General features: G+C 32.8%; 1 protein-coding gene across 1 annotated transcript in view; it reads right to left on the minus strand.

The window, feature by feature from the left end:
• Nucleotides 1-10,213: 10,213 nt before the first annotated feature.
• Nucleotides 10,214-18,423, minus strand: part of dikar (CECR2 histone acetyl-lysine reader dikar) — a 38,156-nt gene continuing 29,946 nt past the window's right edge. The window contains exons 8-10 of the mRNA XM_088229016.1: nucleotides 16,855-17,117; nucleotides 16,569-16,766; nucleotides 10,214-16,009 (exon numbers count right to left, since the gene is read on the minus strand). Of these exons, the coding sequence (XP_088085142.1) occupies nucleotides 11,442-16,009; nucleotides 16,569-16,766; nucleotides 16,855-17,117 (5,029 nt within the window). The 3' untranslated portion in view covers nucleotides 10,214-11,441. The remainder of the gene's footprint in view (nucleotides 16,010-16,568; nucleotides 16,767-16,854; nucleotides 17,118-18,423) is intronic.

The following is an 18,423-nucleotide window of genomic DNA, read 5'->3' on the forward strand; positions in this document are numbered from 1 at the left end:
GTATGAATATACAACAAGCACTTATCAGAATAGTGAATATTTGATCTATGCCGATGAGCATAGAGCATATTTTTGAAATAACACTTTTTTTAAAATCTCTTACCACTCCACTGATTGCAATCTAGGGTTTTTTGAGTTAACTATTTTAAATGTGCAAATTATGTAAATAATTAATTTAATCCTGAAATTTCTTTACATTTGTTTTATTATTTATTATTTTTGTAGTATTTGTACCCGTATAATTTTAACAATTTGAAGAAATTTGTTTCCGATTTAGGTATTATCACCTTATATAATTTTAAATCATACAACATTCCTAACTGAATTAGTGTCATAATCTTTCTTCAAATTGCATTTATATACCTATATTATTTCCAACCTATTTGTAACTTTACATTTTATTGGTGCCGTTAGCAATTCAGAATGTTCACTTTACAAGTTGTTTTACATTGTATGTATGGATCTTGATGAAGAAGATAACAGTTAAAAGCATTGTAGATGTTTCCCAGCATTAATTATTAAAATTTATTGGTCGTCTAGTTGCATGTTAAGATAATATTACATGTTGTGTTTATTGGTGTCTATAGTCAACTTAAAGTAGTACATGGTACCTATAGAGGTGGTAATCTGTCAATGAATGTTATTAATGTTGTAATATTATTATACTAAATTAACTACTCTGTATCAGAAATTATATAATCCAACAATTAAAATTAATGTCTTTGAATCTTCTCCGTGTATGTGTTTCTTAAAATCCAAAACATCTATGACATATTTCGCAGAAAAACCAGTTGGTAATTGACGGTAATGTTACTACTAATTACAATATTATATGTAGGATAAATATTTATGCATATAAATACTGTCATATTCTTGATAGTTCAAATTACCTATATAAACTTGTAGTTCAAATTACCTAAATAAACTTTTTTGAAACATTCATTGTTTTGAATATGCCACAAATTTGCATGATAAATAAAATATTTTATATTTATTTTGGAGCGTCATTAATAATTTTTAGAGTAAACTTGAATGTCTACGTAGTGATTAGATGCTTACTGTATTTCTTAAATGAATACTCTTATTGTTAAGGAATACTTCTGTGTCTATCTTGTTAACCAATAATGATAAAATTGTAAAACTCCTTAGTTGAGATACATTATACGGTAGTTTTTCTAATTGTTTTCTTGTTACTTCCAATATCTTCCGAAATTCTGAAATGTCATAATAGAAGCGGATCCTATATCTTCACATATTTATGAAACTCTTTTATAAGTGCCATTACTGTTTTGTTTTATATATTTTTTTGTTATTCATATATTTCTCAGAAAAATAATGTAAATATAGAATTAATATTATGTAAAATGTATTGTGTCCTAATGTTTTCAGGCTCTTAATGCACTTCCTAATCGATTACAGTAAACAAAGTATCTAAAACCAGCAAATACTAAGCACACAGCAAAATTGTGAATATATCCAGTAGTGAAATAAATTAAAAAAACCCTCAAGTTATTACCCATTGGTGTAGGCAGAGAGATAAATGGCTGAACACTATCTTTACCTCATGGACGTTGCTTACCATATTCATACATCTTTTCATACACGCACGCTGATTACTTTAACTTTTGACAAGGCCATCTTTAAGTATTTGTTGAATTTGATCACACCATGTCTTTCTCAATCTTGCTCGTTTTATGCAATTTTAAATTGTCGTAATATACACACACAGGTGGTGTGCACTCCATATCGTTGGCGTACTGATAAAACTCTCTATCGCCTGTTCTGAGTAAAATCAATCAGAATGTTTGACTCGACTTAAGTGTTTTCAGGTCATCCTTATTCATATTTTGGACATAATACATACTCATGAAACCATTTAATTCATTTCTGAGATGAGACTTCAAAAAAAATATCTAATAGAAGAAAATTAATGGTTTTCACTAGTAACCTTTTTTTTTTTAAAGTACATTTAGTGTGTTTTTATAAATGCTAACTACGAAACTAAACTTCAGAGGATTAAGAAGATATAATCAGTTAATGAAGCTCGAAAAATGTCAGATAACTGCATTATTAACTCGTTTTTTTCAGTATACCAACGATATATACATTTGAGTCTGCCTACTATGGACCCTATTTGATTAACAACATAAAAGTATTAAGAATTTTGCAGTCACCAATGGAATTAGTATCAATATACTTGCACTTGAGTGGTAGTTTGCATACATTCACTTGGAAAGACTCATTAATTTTTATGTTAATCAAATAGGGTAGGAAGTTGGCACTATTTAAATAGACTGCACCCTACTGTATGTATATAATTAATTTATTTTTTTTCCGAATCAGAGTTAGAATTTCAAAGAATTCTCTAAAATTGATCTTAGTTGATTATGGAAGTACGCATTTTCAGTCGCAAATTACACACATAGTACTGTAACAATTGTTTTATTTTACAAATTTTATTATACTATCGACTATTTTAATAATGACTATTGGATTTAACCTAAAGAATTTATAAATTAGTCTACGACATCAGTAGGATATTGTTAAAGACCATCTGTGTACCTTGTATTGCAAAATAAAACGATAATTTTAAAACGTGTTTTTTTCATAATCTTAAATGAGGAAGTTCAGTGGTTTTTTAAATATTTTTTATTTATTGGTAGACTATCAAACTAAGCCAATTTAAAAAAAATATTTGAATGTATCGTATTATTAGCGCTTTGATTTTTTAAAGTTTTGTGATTTTGAAATTACTCCACCTGTGACGTTCTAATTCTCTATGGTGAGTTGTCCTGATTGGTGGGTTGGCTTCCTCGTGTCAAAACCAGTTGGCGGTTAAAGAATGACTTTATTTTTTATCAAAATTCCCTGTCACAGCATATCCTCACAGTTTATGTAATCCAAAACACAAAAATAATAATGTTATGTACTTACATATTTAATTTTAACTGAATACAATAATTGATATCAAACTTTCAATCGTGTTCATTTAATATATACATACGAGTATGTACTCAAATCTAGCAATAGCAAAACATTGCCGGGTTCAGCTCATAGTATAGAAACAACATATACGCAACGGACGGCGAGCATTACCCCCGCAATCTACTAAATCAACTTTTTACAAGAGGGAGAAAAACTTTTATCTAACATTTTACTCCGCAGTACTGTTCTTCTTCAGAAAGCTCCCCTCCTATTGGTCCCACGCAAATAGTATGATTTCGAAACATCCAATAAGAGTTATAAAAATTTATTTCAACTGAGAGGGAAAACATTTTTGAGAAAGGAATATGGAAGTCTAGGCATTTATTGTTTATTGGAGTTTAAATTAAATTTTAATTCAAATCAATATTAATAGAATCATTTATCGCCAATACACAAATCCAATGATGCCAGTGATGTAACCAATTATAGACCAATATGTATACTCTCAACCTGTTTGAGAGTATTGTGCTAAATAAAATCTCATCTAGCTTTAAGCATAAAGTAGTGCCAGAACAACATGGTTTTGTAGCAAGACGGTCCACCACTACAAACCTTCTTTTATATGAGTACTATATTGTACGAACCTTTAAATCGCAATCTCAAGTCGATGCAATATATACCGACTTCTCTAAAGTCTTTGATAAGGTAAACCATACATAAGTATGCAGCCAAATTAGAAGTACTAGGATCACTACCATCTTAAACTGGCTCAATAAGTATCTAGCAATAGGAGAATTGCTACAAATCTAAATGGCTCTATCGCTCTTATGAATTTACAGCTACATGTACCACAAAGTTCTCATCTTGGTCGATTTCCCTTTGTACTATTTATTAACGATCTACCCACACAATTTTCTAATGTAGATTTCTTGACATATGCTGATGATTTGAAGCTATTTAGAGAAATTAAATGCACAAATGACATAATTCTCCTTCAAGGGAATATCGATATACCTCTTAAGTAGAGGTGTGTAGTTTGCGAACGACCCTGTCATACTGACAAGGTCAGAAACATTGAACTAGAGATATGTTTCTTTCATCCCGGTCAGTTAGTTCGCGAACGAAAAGAGCGCAGAACTAAATGGCTCTTTGTGTCATTTGGATCTTTCATATCTTCGTGTCTTATGGATCTCTAGCTCGTTTCGTTCATTCATTGAATGAGATTGTGTCCTTATCTCTGTGGTTAGTAGGTAGATTAGATACCTACATATACACTCTGTATCTATAGTATGTACCTAAATGCCTAGATTGGCTGCTTTGTTTTGCACTTGAAATTTAATAGACACTAATTATGAAATGTCCTGGTAAAAATGCTATTTTATGAATTATTATTTAATTTGAGATGAAAACATTAGGTATTCATATTTCATGAATGGTGAACAAGAGGTTAGTTTGTTCACTCGAGTTTATTAGATTGTATATTTTTATGTTCAGTATAAATAATTACAGAAACAAATTGTAAGTAAAATTTACTAATTTATTTATTTATTAATTCATTATAAAAACATTCAAATTCACTAACCGAATAATGGCTTTTTAGGCTGTGCCCGTGTCAAACCATAATAATTAACATTAAAAAAATATAAAGTAACTTAAAATAAATAGGGATTAAAATATATCGATTTCAGAATAACAGTCCAATCGGACGATATAACATTAAAAAATAATTACAAATGTTAAAAATAACAACCTAATTGTGGAATAACTTATTAGGTCAGTTATCCATTTTGTGCTAGAGGCTGATTAATGGTTTTTTTTAAATTTTATTTGTGTATATTTTATTTCATTTGTTTTAGTTTATTTTATAATACGAGTATATTGTATAACTGCACATGTTATAAATATAAAAACCTATTTTTTAAAAATGTAAACCCTCTAAGGTATTTTAAAAATTAATTGTAAAAGTAAATAAAAAATAAATAAACCTAGCATGAGATATAACTTTCTATAATCTAGCATTTTTTTATAAATAAAATAATTTATCTGTTTTCTACAGGTTTGTGATATAATATTATCAAATCTATAAAAAAAATTCACCGCTCGTACGCATTTGGCTCAAGCGAACGAAACAAACTAGAGACATGAAAGACACGAAAGATATGGAGGCACAAATGATACGATGATGCGAAAGACGCGGAGATATGACCTAAATGAGCCGAATAAGCAAAAGACACATTCGGTCAATTGAACTACTTAAAAGATACAGTCACTTTGGTGATGCAGATCAAGTGACACATATCCTCTCGGTGACGGGGTCTTACCCACATCTATTCTTAAGTACTGCGAATCCAACCATTTGTTTTTAAATGCAAACTTATTTTTAGTTGAAATATTTATGATTCTATATTATGTCAATTGCTCTAATATTTTATGTTCTCTTTAAGTAGAAATTGTAATGACCTTAAGGGTTAAAGTACAATATTGTGGAAGAGCTTTCCAGTTTTCGCCCTATTTCAAATCTTCCCATCATATCAAAAATACTAGAAAAAAGTTTCTCATAAAGTTTCGGCTCGTTAACTATATCGAGCGAAATTCTTTATTTTCGGTAAGACAATCGGCATACCGACGTTTTCATTCCACGGAGACGGGAGTGATAAGAGTACTATCTGACATTATAACGGCGGTAGACTCTGGTAATCTGGTGTTGATGGCTCTTCTGGACATGAGTGCTGCATTCCATACTGTAGACCATAATATTTTGCTTGAACGTCTGGAGAAAACTTATGGTATCCGTGATCCTCATATGTGGTTCAGTTCATATCTTAATGAGAGAGAATATGCAGTTGTGTTCCAGGGTAAAAGCTCAACCAACTTTCGGGTGTCTACAGGAGTGCCTCAAGGGTCAGTACTCGGACCACTCCTCTATCTCCTTTACACTAAAGATATAGAGAACATTATCAAAGAATGTGGATTGTGGTCTCACTGCTACGCAGATGATACTCAGATTTATTTTTATTGCAAACCAGGCGAGAGAAGTGTGCTTGTCAATTTAATTGATGGATGCATCGAGAAAATAGGAAACTGGATGGCTGAAAACAGACTAACATTAAACCCATCCAAAACTGAAAAACTATGGGTGGCTTCAGCCAGACGACAGAATTTGATCCAGGATACGGCCCATCCAATGTAGGAAGTACCGCTTTACCCACCGTTAAACTACTGGGAGTTTTACTCAATTCTGACCTCACTCTTGACGCTTAAATTAGTAGAACGATAAGTTCATGCTTCTACCAGCTGAGACAAATTAAATGCATACGCAAAAATTTGCCGATTGATGCCGCCCGTCAATTAATAAATGCGTTTGTAGTGTCTAGAGTCAATTATTGTAATGGTATCTATGCAGGTCTACCAATGAACAAAATGACTCGCCTACAATCTGTATTGAATGCTGCAGCGAGACTTATTTTCGGAATCTCTAAATTCAGTCATATCACTCCACTACTTCGGGAACTACACTGGCTACGTTTTCCACAGAGGGTCGAATACAAACTCGGTTGGCTTATGTATAAGTCACTGCACAACTCTGCTCCGGAATATCTAACGGAACTATGCATTCCAGATGAACTAGCTGACAGGCGTCTCATGCTTAGATCAGCTACGTCTACGGCGAGAGGAAAAGTTATTATACCTCTACGCAAACAGCGCACTAAATTTAGTGAATGCGCATTTGCGGTCGCAGGCCCTATGGCATGGAATGCTCTCCCAGCAGAGGTGCGAGGCTGTGAAAAAGAAGTGATGTTTCGGAAAAAACTTAAAACCCACTTGTTCTCTAAATCATTTGAATAAATCCGTACCATGTGACAACAAAATAAATTATTTTAATTAAATTAAAAATTTAAAAGAATCACTATGTAAAGCACCCTTGAGGTATTTTATTACAAAAATGGCGCTATATAAGTTATCCATAATGACAATAATCAAGTTATTATAACTGCCTAACGGTAACCTATAGCCATGTTGTGCGTGTTACCATATTAAATTGAAATTAGGCCCCAACAGCATGTACTTAAACCAGCCAATGACAGGTCATAAGCCCTGTAAATACCTAGACTTAAATAAGAAAAATGTCCTAGGGGATGGAATCCAGTCCTTGTTCACAAATATTTGGATCACACTTAGCATAACATGCCTTGTGATGTCAGACACATCGCGCTACTGATTCACATCAGGAACCAGCATTCTCACAATGATGTTGGTCACGTTTTGCAAGTGAATGTATCAGGATTAATGTTTTACGATTATTTCATCACAGCTTTGGTTGTTTACCCATAGATTGCATGCAAAGGACACTTTAATTTTTAAAATGCAAAATTAATATATTTAGTCTTAATTTGGCAAGTAAATAAAATAAGCATATTCCTCTTGAAATTTTGCAGAGACAGCTTTCTCCTAGTTACGAATTCTAACCATTTTTGTGAAAAATAAGAAAAACCATGGTAAGCAGACATGGAAGGGGAAGGAGACATTGGAGGGGATGCCTCTAGAACCCTAGAGCACTTGTGGCAAAAATAAAAAATTCAGTCTTTTTTTTTTATATTTATGTTATTTTCTCCTAGGCGAATTATACAATCACCTTATAATATTACAAAGCTGGGATACATTAATATTTTTATACACATACAATTTTATATTATTTGTATTTGGGAAAAGGGAGAAAGGTAAGCGCAAATAAGTAAAAGTAAAAAAAAATATATATTTTTAATTCATTTATTTATATTATATCCATTTGTTTATGATTATAAATAGGTTTTAATCACAATATAAACTGTGTAGTGTGGAAAATACACACGACATAAATACTATCTAGAATAAATTCCGGCTGAGTTATAATCCACGCCGTTTTTTTTTTTTTTTTTTACAGTAAACATTACAATTATATTTACAAGGTTTCTATAATGAAAATTATCATGCGGGTAGCAGTATGATTGCCAATATTTGGAATCAGAAATAGTTGTAATCTGCTTTCTGCCAACACAAACATTATTGTGTTCTTTTTCTAGGGGTACACACATTATTTATGATCTAAAATACAACAGTCATAATGAAAAACATTGTTTTATTTTTAAATCAATAGTCAATTAATCTTTGATAATAACACTTTGCATTACACATTTTTTGCACATATTATTTTATGGTTATGCTAACCCAAATTAAAACTATATTAAGCAATTTATAATTTTTTCAGTAAGGATTTCTTTTGTGTGCATAATTTTTCAGCGATGAATAGAAAATTGACATAACAGTTAAAAATGTGAAGTTACCTATCAAGCAAAAGCAACAAATTCTTTCAAACCAGGATTCTTGCCTCACAGCTAATACAAATAATGTTCTAAAGATTTACTTTCAAGCCTTTTTATAGATTGTAAAAAATCCTGAATACAACAATTTTTTGAGAAACAACACAAGTCAAAAGTGATTATACAAGTCATGTATATTTCTGAATATTCTTGACCATAACAATACTAAATATCAAGTCAAAATAAATTTTAACTATTAATACATACGAATTGCTTCTCAAATAAATGAATAAATGATTATCTATTAGTTAAAATGGATCGTTTTAGTAGACTTAAAACATTAAAATTTGATATTAAAACATATTTACAGAGAACTTGGTTCGATAGTTTTAAACTAATATCAGTGTGATTTAAAAAATTCAATGTGGTTCATAGTCTCACAAAGTATTACATATACCAGATTCCATGATGTAAAAAATATTTCATTTTAATTATGTTAAGTTAAAAGAAGCTTTACACTTCAAATTATGTTTATCTAGTTTCAAAACAATAATTGAATCCTATTTTGTACGGAAATAATTCATGTTATTTTGGTTTATTATATTTAGTGTTAATGGTGTACTTAACTAATGAATACTTATTATCCGCAGTTTGAGCATTATTATGCTCAAACTGCGGATCATTGACCATCAGAGCCCGTATGCGTACTTACAAATTCTCATTTTGAATCATGTTGCATTCTACATAAAAAAATACAACCTACACATATAGCTAACTTATAGAAAGATTGCACAGAACGCAATTAAGTTATTGAAATTCCATTACACAACTATGGGCTGATTACACTTTGCCAAAAACACTCACAAAATAAAATGTATGTGACTGGGAAATACAAATACAGTTTTGATATTATGAGGTTTCCCTATGAACTCTGAGATCTTTCATTTTTATTCTATGTAAGCGTACTAAAACACCACACATTATTTGAAGTGATTATGATTATAAAACAATAAAACTAAATGTCATTTTATCTCTATGAAATATATGTTGAACTGTACATAATTAAGATTTAATAACTTTTTTTTTTACATTGAATTGAATAAAGTATAACTCTCTTAGATAAAGAATGATTTCCTTACAACCAACAATAACACAATATAGTTTCATTTAAGATGAGCTAGACTATACAAAATGATTGACAACTTTCCTTGAATGCCATCACCAGTCAAATAAACTTTATTTTGATTTTACTATTAAATAGAATTTATATTTTATTTATACATTCTTACAAATAATTCTGATAAGACAAAATTGAAACAATAATTGATTTAAGAAAAATTAACAGCAAGAAATAATTTAAAAGATATCTCCTGATTCTTAACAATAAATTCATAATTCTATAGTTAGCGATGTTTTTATTAAATTTAATTTAAAACACTAACATTTTACAACAATAATTATAATTACAATACATTAGCAGGTATATTTAAATAAATAGTGTTTAAATGCCATAATATTGTCTCCTAATTCTTGATGCACATTTAGCTTAGGAGACCTTTAACACAATGAGTAGTTTTAACTGCTAGTTTTACTAAAAAAGAACAGTTATTCCATTTTAATGGTTCCATTATTTTACATCCAAGTACAATACATAGGTGTGCATACCTACATTTATGTTAAATATGAATCCTATTTTCAAACCAAGATCCTTAAGATGTCTTAAGCATGTGCTTGATAATATATAACAATATATAAATTGAGATGTTTAATTTATTTTTTTTAATCTACATAGTTTATCAAAAAGATCTCTGTATATCAGAAAACCTAAAAAAATCAATAAAAAAAAATATATATATAAAAAATATCTATTAATGATCATCATGATGAATATTCTCCTTTTTAGAAAATGTTAAAAATAATTTGGTACTGTTTAAATTGAATGTTAGGTAAGTAATATCTAAAGTGAGATTCTTTTAAGTAAACATGTTCTGTTTTGCTAGTTGAACTGACAAACATTTAAACCTATTACAGTTTTGTAGCGAAGATATACTTTACATAAAATGTATGACAAAAAGTTTACCGGTAAAGAATACATAATTTAGCACAATAATCCATATATAATAAATAAAAACGTGGTGTTTTTCGGTTTCACTTATATTTGGTAGTTTAGTGACTTTAACGTTCCTCAGACAGAGGGGGAATACAAAGTCAATCATAAAATAAAATTACTATCTCATTATCTACAGAAATAAAATAATTCTTAAATACAATATTTAAAACATTTTTCAATTAACCAAACTAAAATTTGACTTTGTTATTAATAAATTTTAAAATTGTAGGTCACCAAAATTTATGGTGGCCTAACTTGGCACTTTTTGGATAAAAAAAAACCCCAAAAGGCAATAAATAAGATCGTAAAATACTCAAATGTATATCACTCCGCTCTGGCATTCAATTATTGAGTATTATCAAAGTGTTAATTTAATAATCCCTAAAGAAAATGAAACAGCTGAGACTAAAATACTTAATATACATAAAACCAAAAGTGGGTGTTTTGTTTATAAGTTTTGAATAAAGTTTGAAAAGTTATTTACATCCACCACTTCAACATACAAGGAATCATCTAACAAACATAATAGATGTTGATACTTTAAATCTTTGGACGTGTAATACATAATTACAACATCAAAATACAAACAGTAACACACCTGACAAATAATTCATATATTGTACAACAAATAGGGTAAGCAAGCTCAAGTTGGCCAGTCAAAATAATAAATGCAAACAAAAAGTAATACCATATCAAAAGTGACACATCTCGCAGTGGTGATATGTGATACATTTGGTCATCATTTTGTTATGTAGTACTAGAGCCAGGAGGATCAGGGCAGAGAACAGTAGGGCTGGGGGTCAGCAGGGTAGGTGGGCAACAGATAGCCGTACTTGAACCAGGATGGTCTGGGCAGAGAGTGGGGGAAGGACGATGCCCCTCTAGAGCCAGGAGGGTCTGGGCAGACAGCGGCCGGAATGGTGACCGGCAGGATAGGTGGGCGGGGAGATGTCCGGACTAGAACCAGGCGGATCAGGGCAGCGAGTGGTAGAGCTGGTGGTCGGCAGGGTAAGTCGGCGGGAAGATGGCCGTACTAGAGCCAGGATGGTCTCGGTAGAGAGTGGTAAGGCTGGCGGTCCGCAGGGTAGGTGAGCGGGAAAATGGCTGTACTAGAGCCAAGACGGTCTGGGTAAAGAGTGGTAGGGCTGGCGGTCGGTGGGGTAGGTGGGTGGGAAGATAGCCATCATATGTGAGGTAGAGTGACGCAGCAACTGCGCCTGGTGGCGCTGCAGGTATTGTTGGTACAGAGCTGGATCCACTAGTGGATAGCCAGCGGGCGGCGGCAGAAAGGGAAAGGGTGCACCCTTGTCCTCACGTGGCAGGTACCCTCCAGCCTCAAGGTAGCTTGAACTATCGTACAGTCCAGGAGGACCAAAGTTAAATGCGCTTCCAGGGAGAATGTTTGATGACTTAAGCGCTATGGCTGCTTGTTCAGTTGTCTGAGTGAGCCCAGACTTAAGACTTCCATAAGAGTGAAAGCTTTGACTGGATCCAGCTGCTGCGGAAGTTTCAATACTTGCTTTCTTCTTCCTAGATTTATTTTTCTTTTCTGTCTCTGCGGGAACAGTATCCACAGATAAGTTATGTACATTAGCTTGGATATTAGGTGAATATGTAGATTCTCGGCTATATGCCATGGGCATCGAAACTGGCTGATACATTTGGTTGGCAGAAACAGAATTGTGAATGTTTTTATGATATCCCATGGACATACTCTTGTCGTGATATGGAGAGAGACCAGAAGGATATGCACTCAGCATGCGGTCATCCTTTACGTACTTTTCCACAATTTGAGGGATATTAGGAATATTTCGGAGAGATGAATCCATTGTATGACTCTGCTGTGACTTATACCCGCTTACACTACTTGTTGGAATATTGCGATCAAAATTATTTTCTACACTTTTAATCGAATGAAGAGGCATATTTACGTTAATATTTTTAGAACGTGGACTATAATCAGTTTGAGCAGGCTGCTGATTTTCGGGCTTGATGGAAGAAGATATTTCAATAATCGCACGAATAATCGGTATTCTTAATTCAGGCTGCAGTTTTTGAATAGAATCTTCTGATTCATTTAAATCTTCATAGGCAATATTGTCAGAATTCTTCTTTTGATTCGATGATACAATAGCTTGTGAAACATTTGTTTTGTTAAGTTCTGTTTTTTCTTGTATGTCTTTATATGCTGATAAATTGTGAGCATCAATACTTTTCTTGATTGTATCAACATTCCAATCTTTATATGTTGGTATGACTGAAGGTCTACTAGTATTATCTGGATAAACAAGTTTCGAGGATGTATCTGCTCTGTTGATAGACATATCAATATTTCCAGATCTGCTCATGTCCATGCTGGAGCTGGGATAGTGCAGAACCGAGTGACTTTTGTTATATGTCTGTTTATTACTTAATCCCTTGTCTATAAATTCATTCCCAGAAGCTACATTCAAAACACTCTTACCTATTTGATCACTTGGATTAGAGAATGGTATATTACATGCCATGTTATATAAATGGAAACTTCTTTGACTCGTAGATTCATTTATATTGCTGTCGACCTTTGACATGTTCATTTTATCTGTATTTCCTGAATCTGGCATCAAATAACCCATATTAACCATGTCTACATTAATGTCATTGACTTTAGAATTATCAACAAACTTATTGTTATAACCCATATTTATCATATCAATAGATTTATTTCGCATGGAAAAATCTTTACTTGCTATTTCAGATGCATTTTTTACTTCACTAAAAAGTGAAGAACCTGACATATGTTTTGGCATTCCAGTGTCTTGATAAATGTTTGCACTTTCACTGTGAGATTTGGACAATCCGACTAAAGAAAAGTCATTAACCTGACACTTTCGAGCTGAATAATCAGAGGCCACATCCGTGAACTGGGAATACATTTCCGGATTCTGTGACAGTCGTTCAACACTGTCAACCATGTAAGTGGGTAACTTAAGAGCTTCTTGGTCAACTTTAGAAGCGTATGAAAGTTGCATAGACTTCTTTATGTTCATAGGTGCAGTAGAAGTGATGACACTAGGATTATTGTTCTGGATTACGCTACATGTAGTTGACTTCTCTTCGTCAAAAAAGGTTGAAGATCTGCTGGAAGAAGATATTGATAACTTTTCGTTTGATTTAAAGACAGGTGATTTTCGAAGACCTGCACCAATGTCCATAGAATTCTCCGCAGAATGGTCATTATAACTTCTCTTCTTCACTGGAAATACTGCAGGTTTATCCGCATTTCTATTTTCTGTTGATTGAATAACATTGCTAATCGCTGTAGGTTGTCCAAAGGTTTGTGGAGAATGCTGACTATGAGAATATGGCGAGTGCTGGCTGTGGTGCGAGTAAGGAGACTGAGCAGGAGAAAAAGGACCAGAAAATGGAGAAGAGGGTTGCTGATAAACGGTTTCACTACCAAATGTTGTATAGTCCTTATTACTTTGGTTAACTTTGCCACTGTCATAAAATGCTTGAGGCTGTGATTGACCATAAGGTAAAGGGCTCTTGCAGGAACCTTCCCCACTCGCAGACTGTGATTGGTTAGCTGAGTTGGCGCTGTTCCCAGAGGCAGCGTACACATGCTGCGAGTAAGCTGAGTACGGCGACTGTGGAGCCTCACGGGGGCTGCAACTTTTCTCTGGACTGCTTTTCACAGAAGCTGTGTCCTGGTAAAAGCCCACTCTCACAGTGACATTCATCAGGGGGTAAGTCTTTTGGTGGTCCTCAGTACGGGGGGAGGCAGGAGAACGCAACAAAGGGGAGGGGTGTGAGGGTTGGTGACGCGGTGAGTCCAAGTCTTGGCTGAAAGATGACCTCTCAGATACAGAGCTTCCAGTACTAGTCCGACGTGGCCGCCCTCCAGACGTCAGGTTGGCAATTGGACTTTCGCCTCCTTCCGGGATGAGTGAGTCATCGACACTTTGTTCACTTTTGATATTGTCTATAGGACTTGTAGTTTTTCCATCCATTATGTCTTCTTGATCAATATCATCAAACTTTTTCTTAGTTGGAGCACTTCCACTTTTCGGTGCCCCAAATGCTTTGAACCATGCACTTAAATTTGGGGTTGCCTTTTCTTGGCACTGTTTTGCTAAAGCAGAGGGTTTTTCAATTTCAACATCTGCCTTGGGGACTTCCACGGTTTCAACAACAACGGGAGGGGTAGCTTGCGGTATTTCAGCTGGGATTTCCTCCGTCTCGCATGTCATAGTACCAGTATCAACCACTTCTACTTTGACAACATTGGTGGGATTACTTTCCTGTGTAAAGTTGTGCTGTTTGCCTAAACCAAAACCCACTGTGGGCAACACAGTACCTAAGCTTAACTTAGGACTACCTTCTTCAGTTTTCATAATAAGGGAGCTCTTGACCTCTTTTATTTTATTGGTTGTAAGCACAGGGACATTTTCTTCAACTTTTGGGAATATTTGAATATTTGATATTAGATTCCCCTTACTTTTTCCTGGCTGCAATCTTTCAATTGTCCTTTGAACTTCTTTCCTTCTTGCCAATCCTTTAGTTGCATCTTTTTGTTGTTTTTTCTTGGAACTATCTTTTTTAAGACTTTTTTCTTTTTCCTGTTGACTGCAAGAATTGTCATCTTCCAACCTTGTTAATGTAGACAGAGATTCTTCGGAGTGGATCATTTGGGATGGTGAATTACTGTTAGAACTAAACTCTGTTAGTTTGGGAGTATCATCTAGCCATTTGCTTATATCTTTGACAGCCTGTTCTAACGCTTCAGTCGCTGATTCATTTTTGGCATTTGACTGTTTTTTAGGTACTTTTTTCTGACCTGTTAGAGAATATTCTGTTTTACTATCAGTATCATCCGTTTTTGAATCATCGATAAATTCATATTCGTCAGTTACTTTGCTTTTAGATTTACTAGAACCCATAAACCCATCACTATCATCATAGTGCTTTTTGTCACTTTTTGTTTTGCTCTCAAACATATTTTGGTAAATAGGGCTGTCACATTTTTCACTTTTTGCTTTTAATTTCTCAATAGTCTCTTTTAACTTTAAATTCTTATCTTTTTCGGGCAATAATAAGTTTGATTTGGCTTTATCACTCTTTCCGTCAGTATCAAAATTATTTTTAGATGACCCTCTTCGTCTTTCTTTAATTTTGTCAAATTTGTCTTTGTAAAAGTCGATTTCAGGAGACTGGTGCCTTTTTTTGGGAATGAATTCTTCCTTAACAGAGGAGTTATCAGGACTGCGACAACTGCTTCTAGATCTTTGAGATTCAAAAGAAAGTCTGCGGGAACTTTTCTTTTTTTTCACCTTTTCACTTAATTTGGAATGTTTTCGTTTTTGACGAATTTTTTTATTTTGTCTCTTTTCCTTACGACTTTTAGAATTCCGCAAGCTTTTTGTCTTTTTTTTTCTTTTAGAGTGGATTTTCGACTTCTTACTTTTTTTCTCAATTTTCTCTAGAGATTTATGTGATGAAATATCCGAGTGATTGGACTCTGCAGAAATACATTCGACTTTTATGTTCTTTCTTATGTGTTCAGTTTCCGTGGAAGACTCGGCAGAAACACATTCAACTTTAATTTTTTTCCTTATGGGTTGTTCAGTTTCCGTGGATTTGTTCTCATATTTGGTTGCTTTTTTTGTTGAATTTTCAGAATCTTTACAATCTTCCACTAAAAATATATTTAAAAAATTACTTGAAATGGTATTAGGCAATTATAACTAACACAACTAGACAAATATCTCAATGGAGTTGAAGGAATCTTTGACAGATAACTCAACCGAGATGAAAAAATTGTTTAGGAATGTGGAAGTCTAAGCATTTACAGGGCTTATGACCTGTCATTGAATCATTTTCCCCTAATGTTTGAACATTCCAACCTTTTTGTGGTCAAATTGCAAGTGGTTTTGAATTATTTGATGCGTCCGCAAAGGTGGTATCTGTTAATTTTTTAAATAAGTTTTATAATATTATTTTCATGTGATAAATTATTCTTCAGAATTATTATTTTGTCTACCGTGTTCTGTAGAAAGTAAATAAAATGAAGCATTTAAACCAGCTGACATTCAGTAATAATTCCTTTAACCCAATTGCGATATTATACATCAATGATGATTTTTTCATCTCTGTAGAGATATCTGTGTATTTAGATAAAATCTAAAGAGGGTAAAAGATTTAGATTTAGACATGCATAAAATATAGATTACAATTAAAACTGCCCAATAACACACCTTTGATATCCACACGTTTTCGTTTTCTTCTAACTTCAAAATCAGTATTTGTACCCTTTTCTTTTTGTTTTCTGGGAGAAGGATTCTGCATCGGATATTCTACAGCAATTTCGTCATCAGATGAAGACATGCGGTCAAAATAACGCTCAGTCAGTTTATTAAATGCTATTTCGAGTTTATCCACCATTTCTGTATACTCTGAAAGTAACAAGCACTACAATATTAGTAAAAAAATATTTTAAAAATAACTAAAATAGGTATAATTTCATATTAAAGTGTTCCTCACCATTATCTTGCCCGTTATACAATCTGCAGTTGTTGACAATTAAGCGAAAATCATTCTTAAACAAATTTAAGTCGCTATAATGACCCTGATCAAGGCGTTCCTCCATTCGCTGTAAATCCATTGGGCGCCGAATGACACTATAATAGTTGGGAGCATAGTCTTCTTCTACTGGATCCATGAAGGGCCAAGCATCTTCGTGACCCTTCAGTTGTTCCAGTACTTTATACATATCTGTTTGCACATCTTCTTGCATGAGCTCATATCTATAATCACATTCTCACATTAATGTTTTATTTTGGTATTTCTTTTACTTATATCACAATATGAGGTTATGCGAAAAGTACTTGTACTGTGAACATTGATTTTTTTGTCTTTAAATATGATGGAAAACATCAAACATGAACTTTTAAAAATAATCTAATTTACACCCCTTGGCATAGAAAAGGGTTTGACCAATTATGGACTGGTGATGGCTGTACATCATATATGTAAGTTTAATACCGCGATGAACCATTTGTCAAAATTTACAGAAGGGACAAAAAACATTGCAATTTTTGTAAAAAAAATTTTTTTTTTATAAATTGAATGCAGTTCATTTTGTATTGTTCATTTATATTTTATTTATTTTATTTTTCAAGAATTAACTTTACAAGTACCTTTTACATTACATACATTCATAAGTATTTACAGTGGAGTATATACAGTAACAACTTTTTCAATGCTTATTTAGAAAGAACATAATTAAAATATTGATTCCACACTAAAATGTTTTACAAGTAATTGTTTATAAGCTAGAAATTTCAATAAAAATATGTCACCTAAATCCGAATGTTTATTACCCAGCGCATGTAGACGATTCAGTACTGAATTGCTAGAATATATTAAGATATGATTGTTGCAGTGATAAAGCGTTATATTAGAAAATCTAGTTTTACTGTCGTATTAGTTTATTCAAAATTAATTGTGGCAGTTACGTATGGCTTATTCACTGTATTGCCTTTACGCAAATTGAGTTTACGCATCTCATTCGCTGAATTGGATTTAGGGAAACATGCAGTATTGTTTTGCTTCTTAAGTATGGAGGATTCGTTCGCAGTACTGAATTAAATCGAATGCAAGCATTTTGTTGGTCAATTTTGAAATTCAAACATACCAATCAATGTGGCTTGTCCCATTAATATCAGTGGCGAGCGGTGAGTTTTTAGATTGGTAAGCTGCAAAAATTCTGATAAAATGTCTATAGCGGTAGTTTGGCACATAAAAAAAGGTCTATTTTATATTTGATAAATAATATATAACAAATGGCACTAGCGGCTAATAGTTTCAGTTAAAATATTTTCTAATTTAATACGCACATTATTTTTTTTTTAAATGCATTAAAAAAAAACGTAATTGCCAAAAACTGGACTGTTTTATGTTTGATAAATAATCTATAAAAAATGGCACTAGTGGCTAATAGTTTCAGTTGAAATATTTTGAATTGAACACAAACATTTAATTAACAAAAAAAATAATTTTAAAAAAAGCATAATTGCAAAAAACTGGACTATTTTATATTGGATAAATAAT

This window comes from Micrasema longulum, unplaced genomic scaffold (genome assembly GCF_059751315.1).
Source record: "Micrasema longulum isolate JH-2025_06_02 unplaced genomic scaffold, ASM5975131v1 h1tg000629l, whole genome shotgun sequence".
In the NCBI taxonomy this organism is placed as follows: domain Eukaryota; kingdom Metazoa; phylum Arthropoda; class Insecta; order Trichoptera; family Brachycentridae; genus Micrasema; species Micrasema longulum.